General features: G+C 51.6%; 1 protein-coding gene across 1 annotated transcript; it reads right to left on the reverse strand.

Moving 5' to 3' along the window:
• Positions 1 to 1,410: 1,410 nt before the first annotated feature.
• PHTF1 (putative homeodomain transcription factor 1) lies at positions 1,411 to 10,984 on the reverse strand. The gene is made up of 18 exons (XM_054176353.1): positions 10,857 to 10,984; positions 10,736 to 10,792; positions 10,588 to 10,657; positions 9,939 to 10,097; positions 9,539 to 9,698; positions 8,697 to 8,822; positions 7,775 to 7,934; positions 7,506 to 7,676; positions 7,348 to 7,425; positions 6,754 to 6,963; positions 6,294 to 6,422; positions 5,627 to 5,899; positions 4,866 to 4,997; positions 4,622 to 4,708; positions 3,573 to 3,728; positions 3,090 to 3,185; positions 2,378 to 2,503; positions 1,411 to 1,968 (listed from the first exon to the last, which is right to left on the reverse strand). Exons 1-18 carry the CDS (start codon positions 10,899 to 10,901, stop codon positions 1,948 to 1,950), a joined length of 2,256 nt encoding a protein of 751 aa, XP_054032328.1. The 5' UTR covers positions 10,902 to 10,984; the 3' UTR covers positions 1,411 to 1,947.
• Between the last annotated feature and the right edge of the window lie 107 nt (positions 10,985 to 11,091).

Here is an 11,091-nt window from a genome sequence, read left to right on the forward strand (position 1 = left end):
TTGGGGTTTTAATGACTGCAGAAAAGGAGCCACTGGTCCTGTTTGCAGGCAAAGGGGTGGAGAAGGTCAAGCTTTACTTCCTCATGGGAAAATGCAAATACAATTTACTGTTAAAGGATGAAAAATCTCTTGGCTTTGAAACACTGCTTCTAAAGCTCAGTGAAGCAAGAGGGAGGTGGTGCTGAGGTGGGTTCCTGCCAAGCACCACACCCTGACCACTCAAGCTGCTTTTGAAGCAAAGACCTTGCAAATGGCATCAGCTTTAAGCAGCTCTGAGCTGTGCTCTGCTGCTTGGCATGGGGTTACCCACTGAGACTGGCTGTGTAGCATCACTCCTCCAACTGCTCCTTGGAGCATGACTGTGAAATCTTTACCACTGCGACGTAGCCTCTGTAGATAGGACCCAGGTGCTCCGAGCAGGAGTCTGGGTTGTGGTGCTGTATGCACTCGCCCTCACCCCTGAGTGCAGGAGCATTCAGACATTTAATACCAATTAATTAGCACCACTGAACTTACTTCCCTGCCATCAACTCCCTGTGTTTTTCTCTCTGTTGCTGTGACCTGATGTAGTCTCTTGACCTGTGTGTGAGCTCTCCTGCCGCAGACCTCGTCCCTGTCCTTCCCCTGGCGGATGACTTAGCAACGTGGCCTTGGAATGCAGAGCAATGTCTGGATGTACTGGGTGTAAATGTTTATATATTGTACAGCACCTTTATACAGACTTCTGAGGTTCTGACTAGAGAGAGAGACCTGTAAATCACTCATTATTTTTTATAGAGATATTAAACTGCAGCCCACAGCCTCTTGGTTCTGCGCTGTACAAACCCTGCTCTTTGTGACTGTCAGTGCTGTGAGACCTCCAGCAGCTCCCTCTGTGACCCAGGTTTCTACCCACAGACACTGGGGCTCTTCTGGAAAAGAAATGCCATTTATTCCTCCAAGTCTCCTCCTCCAGCTAACCACTGTTCAAGGTCATAAGAAACCCCTCAAGTCCTGTAGCAGAGTTGTTGATGAGATCCTTGTGTTGGAGGTTTATTTGTACATTTTGATATAGAAAATGCTTGTCATCTTTTACATCTTACAACTTCTCCTTGTACAGAAAATAGCTGTAAACAGTTTACTACCAAAAAAATTCTTATGCCATCTGACCCCTTCTGTGAGAGAATGAAGCTATGAAAATTTCCTCAGTTTTTGCCTTTTTCATTACTAATAAACAGAAGATAGCAGAGTCTGAAGGAAAATGGAAGTTTAACAGCTGTCTTTAACACACCTCCTTTCTCTCCTGTACCCTCTCTCTAAACATTAACTTGTTTGGGTGAGGAAGGGTTTGCCACATCCCATCTCCTGGCACCCTGATGGAGTTCAGGACAAAGAGACAAGCAGCTCTTACACTCAGCTCCTCAGACAACTTCTCCTCAGCACGTCTAGGTAAGCACAGAGAGGTGCCAAGAGGCTGAGGAGGTTGTGGAGGGTGCAGAGCAAACCACCTCAGTGCAGCTCCAAACAAGCTGCGGCCAGGCCAGGGCCCACTCAACCCCTGCCCAGGATGCAGCTCTCACAGGCATGGGTGGCACAGGTACGGGTGGCACAGGCGCAGGCTCCTGCAGCCATCCCTGGTGTCCCTCCCATGGGTGCTCTCCTGGCTTTGGCTGGCCGAGGCCCTGCTGCCCACACAGCTCTGGCTGCTCACAGCACCAGGTGCTGGACACTGGCTCCCTTCATTCTGTTTTGCTGTGAGTGCCATGGGTGACTCCCCTGGGCAGCCCAGCCCAGTCTGGTCATTGTAGAGCAGTAAAGCAGAGGGAGAACATCTGGTACCATGCATGGAGAATCCACTCACAAACAGCAATGACAGATGGCTGGAGCTGGGCAGCACCTCTGCTTCCTGCCCCAGCTCATGGTGCCTGCTCTGCAGTGGAGGGGGCTGAGCATCCACCTCTGGTCTGGTCAGGGTTTAATTTTCCACAGCTGAAAAGAGAGGAGGGTGAGCCTTGCCTGAGAGCCACAGGGCTGAATGTCAGCTACAGGTAAGGTTGGGTCCCCTCTGCCCATCCCACACTGAAGCTCAGCAAGCTCCAACTGACCTCTGAGCTAGAGGGGAGAGCATCCTCATTCCAAAGGGAAAAAACCCCAAGATTCTAACAGCTTTGAGTAAGCAACAAAGACCTGAACAGGGTTCACATTGAACTCAGCCCTATCCTCCCCTCCCTGGACAGGCTCAGGGAGATGGAGACTCACTCAGCATGGGCTGCTCTGAGTGACATGTGGAGGAGCCCAGTTCAAACTCCTCTGTCCTCCCACCAAGCAGAATTTGGCAATGGCACAGAAGTGGCCCCTCAAAGGTGTTTCCCTGGGGCCTGGGGGGAGTTGTACCTACCCTGATATTGAATCCTAGCAGGTCACTGACAACACCTGAGACAGCAGAGAGGATCACAACACGGGTGATGTTGTAGATCAGTGGATTCATGGTCAGCCCATACAGCCTGAATGGAGAATCCAGTTCCTGCAGTGAAAAGGCAAACAAGGAGTCCATGAGCCCTTGTCCAGAGCAGAAGCAATGAACCCTCTGCCTTCCAGCTTGCTGCTGGCTCTCTGGCCCTGCTCCAGCTCCTTAAACTTACCTACAGCAGTCCCCTGTTTCAGGCCTCCCAGCATAAAGGGCTTTCCTAACAGCATCAGAAGGCTGAAAAGCTTCCTGTGCTGCACCATGAGCAGCCTCACAAGGGCTGGACACAGGCTGGAGAAGGTGTCCAGACCATTTTTGTCACTCAGACTGCTCTATCCTGCTCCTGCTCTGCTGCTGGCAGCAAGCTCCACCAAAGCCGCTGGAAGAGGATGAGATTCAAGATGTTCTGTGTTCCTACCAGCCTCTCACTCAGCTAAATCTTAATGAGCTGCTGCTAATCAAATGTTTGCAGCACTCATTAACCACAGCAGTTTTTGTAGGGCCTGATCTTATGCCATGGTTTTAGGAGCACAGAAAGCCTCTCTCTGGACCTACCCTGTCCAGAGATGAGAGCCATGGGAAGAGCAGAACCCCCTCACTGCCACTAGTCCTTGCTCTGCTGTGTGTGGGGGGAGCACTTTACCTTCAGCAGCTTTGTGGAGAGTTTCAGAACATTGTTAACTAGGGACAGCTGCTCTTTCTTGTTTGGCTTCTTCTCCATCTTCAGGTATAAATTTATCTGCAACAGAGAACCACAGATCAGATCTTAATAACCCAGCACCAGGCCCCAGCTGCTTCCTTGGGGAACATTAGAGCCATTTTTTGCAGGCTCTTGTCACCCCTGAAGTGATGCAGCCACAGAGCCATTCAGTGATCATCTCATTCTCAGTGACTTGGCTGACACATGGTAACCCAGAGACAAAAATCATCTCAAATGTCAGAGATTTGAGTCAGGCCAAACACTGAACAGCTTCACTGCCCCCAGCTGTGCAGGGGCTTGCTGCCTTTGGCCAGCACAAGGCTTGAGGTCTACAATTTAACTTTGGTGCCAGTACTTTTTAGGTTGGTTTGAAATGCAATAGTTGTATCCAGATGACCCAAAGAGAGACTAAGCCACTGGAGATACCTGCTCTGTGAGCAAGATGGAAATGTTGCTGTATTTCTTGTTGGTTTCAGAGCCCAGGGATGCCAGACGCAGCAAGAAGAGGAGCAGTGCTGTCTCCCAGATGAGGAACTCCCAGTTGTAGGCTGCACTCAGAAATGTTTTATGACCCTTAAGAACCTGTATTGAAAAACAGTGCCAATGTCAGTATCCAGGTGCCAGTCCTTGGGAACAGAGCCCCCAGTGCTGCAGTTCCCAGCAGTGCTCCCCTTGCAGCTCACTTGTGGCACCAGGGCAAAGGGGCAGTTTCTAACTGGGCTTGAGCTTGGAATTGGATTCTTTTTCTTCGGCTGCTTAGAAAAGGATGCTGCTGTTTCTCTTTCCTCCCTCTCTCCATCACTGGGCACTAAAGGGCTTTTCCTTTCCTGTGCCCTTGTCCCAACACAGCCAGGGAACGTTCCCAGTAGACACTGGGAATGCTGCAGGACTGTGACTGTCACCACTTCCTGTGCCTTACAAAAGCCATCACAGCAGAGTCAGTGTCTAACAATCATCCATCCTCCTGCTGCCACAACTGCACCTTTGAGGTATCAAGAACCTCCCCAAATACTCCCAAAAAGGAACCAGGAAACAGCCTCAGCAGCAGCACTGCTCCCTGGCACAGACACTTTAGGAGGGGACTGAAAGGTGTCAGGGGTAGTTATAGACCTGCTGCCCAGGAGCAGTGCTGCAAGGGGATGCTGCAGTCAGCTCTCTTATATACAACATCCTGTGAACATGTGAGGGACTTGGGCAGAGGGTCCTGTCCTTTGTGCACAGAAGCTGTGTCCTGGAATGATCAGAAAAATTCAGACTTTCTTCTGCAGGCACAGAAAATGAAGATCTGTTACCAGCTAAACCTGACAGAGCTCTAACAAAAAACTAGGCTAAAGTGCAAACCACTCCACATTGCTCTGGGGACAGCCTCAGGTAAAAGCTCTGCAGGCTGGCAAAAATGAGAAAAAACAAGAAGCCCTCAGGAGTCTGGAGGTTTCCCAGGCTGCTGCTTTCTAAAAGAGAAAGTGGAATCTCACCTGGGCACAGCAGATAAAGGCAATGGAAAGAGCCAGCAGGAAGATGGACGACACCACAACATCCACGGAGCGCTGGGGGCCTCGCCTCTGCAGAGCAGAGAGGGAGAGGTGAGCTCTGCCTGCAGAGCTGAGACATCACTGCTGCTGCAAGCAGCAGTTCCAGTGCTGTCCAAAGTGCCAGAGAGCAGCAGGTAAAGCACAGGTACCTGGAGATGTAGCCACCCCCTCTGGGCTCAGAGCTCACCTTGAGGTAGGAGCGCAGGGACAGCCAGATCTTGATGTTCTCTACTTTCTTGAGTCTGAAGTGAGGGATTTCGTATTTCCTGGCTTTCCGGGCAGAGGTGATGTGACTAAAAAGCTTGGCAAACAAAAACCTCTGCAAATGCAAACACAAGCAGGGATCAGTCTGCAACAAGAATGCTTGGGATGCTGAGCAGTGACCTGCAGGAAAGGCAGCACCTTGTGACGCTGGGAAAGCCCAGCAGGGTACCTCAGTGCCCAGCCTCTCGGGCAAGTGACAGAAGTCACCTTGTGTGTGGCACAAGAGGTGATGTGGCTGTGTAGGACTGGCCAGAGCTCTGGGGGAAGCAGTGAATGACACAGCCTGTGACCACACAACATTTACAGCCACTTTGACAAAGCTGCCCACAGTCAAGAGGGAGCTGAATGTGATGCAGCCCAGTTCCCAGTGTTCCATCTCAGAAGAGCCCAACACAGTCATTTATTGGCAGCTCAGCAAGCTTCTGTTCTTCCCAACAGCTCAATGTCCTTCACTTCCCAGCACAGTGCTGTTTTTCCTTTGGGAGCAAGGTAAGAAGGGGGCAGAAGGCACTGCCAGGCCCAGGGTTGTGACTGATGAACACAAATCTTACCAGACTCCCCCTACCTAAACCTCTCAGAGCTGGCTGAGGCACACTTGCCATGCCAGTGTCCTGTGTGACAGGCAGCAGGTGAACACCCAGGGGTGAGGAGAGGCAGTACAAGGCTCAGCACATTCCAACCCACCTGTTTGTATGTTCTCTCGGCAACACACATCATGAAGAAAAACATCCAGGTTAGGCAAAGCCTCTCCAGGAAGTTGATGGCAGTCAGGACGAGGACAGGGGGGCTGGCAGGTGCTCCACAGAAGATGTGCAAAAGCTCCTTTAGAGAAATGGAGCAGAGCTGCTCCAGGTTGTCAGTGCGGAAGAGCCTGTAGAGGAATGGCAGGAAAGCCAATCCAATGGTGATGATGTTTCCCAGCATCTGATACCCCACTCCTTGCTGGTAGGCATTCACCTGGCAAACAGGAACAAACCCAGGATGACTACCTGGCTTTCTGCATGGAGGAAAAGCCATCTTCTTGTGGCAGCATTCATTCAACCAAGCATTCATTTCCCCTTTCCTTCAAAGGACAGGGCTAAAATAATTCCCCCCATTTCAGTCCAAACCCCAAAACAATCAGTCAATGAATAACAAACCCACCACCCAGCAGAGACACAGCCAGTAGGAATCAGCACCCATCAGTCTTCAGTTAAGACCTCTGACACTTTGGTTTATGCAGTTATAAAGTAAGAACACTTAGGACAACTCTGTGCAGCTGAGGAGAGAGCTTTGTATTTCCACAGAGCCATTTCCAGGTCTTTTGGTGGTTTTTGAAGCATGAGCTTGCAACACCTCCCACCCCTCTTACCCTGCTCATGATAATGCCACTGATCTCCAGCACAGACATGTCTACCTTCTTGCAGTCGTTTCCCTCCCAGATCAGGGCACTCACTTTTGCAGAAGCTGGGCTGGTGTTCTGCAGCCAGAACAAATGGTTCTAGAGAAGAGAAGGCAGGAGGTGTGTCACCCCTTTCTGTCCCACTGCTAAACAATGCCATTTCCTAGAACACATTCAGATGGAGAGGGGAATTCCAGATTTGCCTTTGGGTGAGATACTTTCGTTGGGGATTAGCAGTGGGTGCAGACAACACCAGCAGGGACTTGCCCACAGATACCACTCACAGCATCCCAGGCTCAGGCCGCTCCCATTACACCAGCAGCACCCAGAGGCTGTTTGGATTTTGTGTGATTTTGGCAGAGAAGGGAGAAGGCAGGGGGTGGCTGGAATCCTCCACACCGTTCTCAGCAGCTGGCTACAAAACACAGACCTGCTGGAAAACATCTTCCTTCAGGTCGCGCCTGGAGCCCCTGCTGGTGGCGTCCTCGCTGTCGCTGGTGCAGGAGGAGCGGCACTCGGGGCCGTGCAGGAGGTCATCCCACAGCATGTCCTCCGTCTCCGAGTCCTGCCGAGTGCTCTCCGAGTCCCTCCGGCTCACGCTGCAGCTCCGGGAGCCCACGCTGACGCAGGCCCTTGGCTCCTTTGAAGAGCAGCACAACTTGCACATCACAGCCCCACAGCAATTGGCAGAACCTCCTCATCCTCCTTCCCCTCCCAGCCACGGGCTGCAGCAGCTCCCCAGGGCACCTCGGACCCCCAGTCACATCCACCAGTGCAAAGAGGACTGGAAGGGTTTTGCAAGCAGCACTTCTACATGGGAAGTGAGAGGCAGCTTTAGTTCCCCACCTCTCAAAACCAGACTGACTCTTTCTAATGCAGAAGTTTTCTGGCTTTTGCATCATTTAATAATTAACTTCCATATCATTTTATGAAACTCTATCACTTCAGGTTTGCTCTGACAGAGAGGACATCCCCACACTGTCCAGGCCTGGGAAAGCTCTGTCTCTGCTATTTATGACCATACCTGACCATACAGTGCAGATTCCAGCTCAGATTCCACAACACTGTCAGAGTCTCTGGCACCTTTCAGGGCTTGCTTGACCTACCAAAACCAGAGGGAAAGCAGCTTATTATCCATAGCAAAAACATGTCTGGGAAATGGCACAAATCCAGCCTGAATACCTGAGAGACAGCCTGGTTCAGGGAAACAAGAGGCCTCTTTTGCTTCTCTTCATAGCTGTTGTCACTGGAAGCCCCTTCCACACTCTGGCGTAACAAGGTCCTTTGTGCCACTGCTTCAGCTTCCTCCTCGCTTGACAGCTCCTCAGAAACACTTCTGATGGTGCTGTCCTCCTAGAAACACAGCAGCCAAAATGAGCTACAGTCAGTCAACCACCACCTCTTGGGCACAACTGCCATCTGTGACTTCAAACAGATCTTTCCTGCAGCACCTGATGGCTCTTCTCCCCGTCTGAAAGTTTACTCTTCTCTTTGAAGTGCAGCAGCCTGTGCTCAGACCTGGCAGGTCTGTGTTTGGTGTCATTATTCACAGCATTCACCCCATTTTCTGTCTCTGTCCCTTTCTCAGCTACCAACTTTATTCTTCTAATCCTAGGAGAGAAGAGACAATTAAATGCTTTCACATTGAGAAAAAAACCCTTAGACTAAAACAGGTGCAGCCCACAGGTACAGCACTGAAGAGCAGAGCTAAGGGAACATGGAATTGTCTTCTCCTGACAGGCTCTGTGTGTCCTCAGTCTGTTGAAGAGTCTTTCACCTGTTTCACTCTCACCAGGTGGCTCTCTTCTAACTCTAATAGTATCTTAAAACTTCTAAACCAAGGAGGAAATTATTTTCTTCTTATTATTTTGGGGAAGGTAAAAAGAAAAAGCAATTCAGAAGATAAAAAAGCCACAGAAGCACAGAATGGTTGGGGGTGGAAGGGACCTTAGAAGATCACTCAGTCCAACCCCCCATCAGAGCAGGATCAGCTAGAGTAGGTCACAAAGGAACACAGAGGCAGAGACTCCACAACCTCTCTGGGCAGCCTGTTCCAGTGTTTTGCCACCCTCACAGTGAAAAGTTTGAGTCCTCATCAAGAGGCCTGTTGGTTGAAAACTCATCAAGAAACTCCCCTTGCAGCTCACCCAGTATTCAGCTCTGGCTGCACCACGAGATCAGGTGTGAACCCCAATAAGAACACAGCAGAAATTCACAAGGGATCGACCCCCTGCAGCACCAAATGTGCTTTTAGTTCACCAGAAACTAACTGGCAGACTCTTGAGGGTGTCAGAGACTCTCTGCCTTCATTTTCCAGACACCCAGGTGTTCACAGTGTCCCCACAAAGCCAGCAGCCCCTGAAGGTCACTCACCTCCTTCGGAAAAACGAGCTGAATAAATGGTCAAGAAGGGACATGGAGTCAGGCTGCTCCTCTCTGCTGGCTTTGTCAGGAGAGGCCCAGCTGTGCCCATCCACACCCCCAGGCCTGCGTAACTTCCTGCATGTTGAAAACAAGAGAATTAACTTTCCCTCCTGAGCTGCTGTTAGGTCCTTCTCAAGAGCTCTGTATCAGATCTGGACAGCTTTTTAGACGCTGTTTCTGTGAAGTCATGCAAACAGAACGTTTGTTTCCAAACAAGTGTTATTAGGATTGACAGAAGTTATGCACACACAGGACACCAGGATCACCAGTAATGCAACAGGCAGCAACTGGGGGGAAAAAAAATCTCTGCTGTAGAAATCTAACAGAAGCCAAACATGAATCACCCTGTGCTCAAATACACTTAGTGAGTCAGATCCTGAACAGTAAAATAGCCAACAGATGGACTGTAACAACCCACAGGCACAGCCAGCCAGCAGTGCATCCAGCACAGTCACCTCTGCCATCACTTCCCTGTTCTCAACACACCTTCAGCAGGCCCCTGTGGTTAGTGGCAAAGCAGGACAGACACCAGACCGGTTTGGAAAACCTTCCCTCCCTGCACAGAATGCCCTGCCCCAGCCACAAAACAAACAGAGATGTGAACCAGACCTGGCACAGCCTGGTCAATCTGTAGCATTTGTCTTGGCTAGGACCAGATGACAAGAAAATGCTCCTTTTCACATGCATGGCTGAACAGCTACATAAATGTAGAGGAGATTTATGCATTCATTTCTACCATGAGCAACCCTCCACACGCTGAACTCTCAGGTGTGAGGCTATCACCCACTCACCTCCGCCGCCTGCTCAGCCCATTGCTCCCTGCAGGTCTGTGGATCTGGGTGGACACAATCTGGCAGTGAACTGTCCCCATGAGCAGCATAAGGCACATTGGTTCCATGACTTCACTGGCATTCACAACAGGCACCATGAAATACAGCACCACTGCTACCACTGGAAAGGAAAAATTGTAACAGCAGTTAAGACCATGGCCCAGCTCTTCTCTTAGCTATTTACTTCCAATCTGGTTTATATTTTCTGCAAATATTAGTGCCACACATCTGGAAATGAGGTTTCAGATAGGATTCTCCTATTCTCTGAATAGGTTTAAGTACAGCTTTAGGTCACGGACCACAAGCTATGTCCCTTTCCTTGCAGAAAAAGGACTGTGGCACAGACTGCTCCCACTCTCACCTTGCATAATGTAAAGCACCAGGAGCCACATAAAAATGCGCTGGGAGGTGACCTGGATCCACCACTGGCTGAACAAGGGGAAGAACACAACCCTCACAATTCCTTTGCGAGTCAGTGATGTCCAGGGGATCTCAGGCTTGGCTTTAGCAAACGTAGAGCCTTGGAATTAAAGGAAAAACAAAACGTGTCATTAATCGTGAGTTACAAAAGTTTCCTTACTAACAACTTCCTCTTCGGCCAAGCTCAAACCCTGCCAAGCCACTGCAGCTCAGGAGGATGACAGCAGCCTGGCTGCAGGCACTCATCCAACTGCTGCAGCTCAACCAGGCACATCTGAAAGCAGCCCCTCGTCTCGCCTCAGCACACTGGCTGCGGTGAGACCCTTCCCAACCAGTATGCTCTCACCACCTAGCTTGTGCTGATTCAGCCCCAGCTCCTCCTGCTTTCAGCTTCTCAGCCGCACCACGGCAGCAGGGTCTGGGGCTCTAACGACGCCTGTGTTGCAGCCGGAACGCGGAATGACTCAGGCTCCAAGGCAGTCGCTTACCAGCCCAACAGCCACCAGACAAGGGGGCAGAGCGCCCGGTCCCGGTTCCGCTCCCTACGCGGAGCCGTGCCGCACACCAGCACAGCTCTCGGGGTTACTCACCTCTGATTAAATCTACGTCGATCAAGTCGGGCTGGATGTGGCCCTTCTTCTTAGGCTTGTTTTTGAAGCCCTACGAAGTCGAAAACAAAGGCCTGTTAGCCGCGCGGGAGCCGAGCCGGCTTAGGGGAGCGCCCGCCCGCGCCGTTACCTTCATCTCGGTCTGCTCGATCGACTTCTCCCATATCTGCTGGTCGTAGGCCCCGATCTGCAAGGAGAGGAAGCTGAGGGCTCGGCCGGGCCGGCGCCTACCCGCGCCCCGCCCCACTCACCTTCTTCTGGTACCAGGAAATGGCATCCCTGTCGCGACAGGCCATGGGGCGCCGCGAGCGCGGGGCGGCCCGGCCGTGGCGCCGCCACCGGCCCCGGCCCCCGTTACCCTGGAGACCGCCTCGAGGTCGGCGCTCGCCTGCCTCCGCCTGCCTGCGGCCCGCCCCCGCCCAGGCAGCGCCAGAGGAGCGCCGAGCGCGGCCCGGCCCCCGCGGAAAGAAGCAGGCAGGCACGTAA

This window comes from Dryobates pubescens, chromosome 35 (genome assembly GCF_014839835.1).
Source record: "Dryobates pubescens isolate bDryPub1 chromosome 35, bDryPub1.pri, whole genome shotgun sequence".
In the NCBI taxonomy this organism is placed as follows: domain Eukaryota; kingdom Metazoa; phylum Chordata; class Aves; order Piciformes; family Picidae; genus Dryobates; species Dryobates pubescens.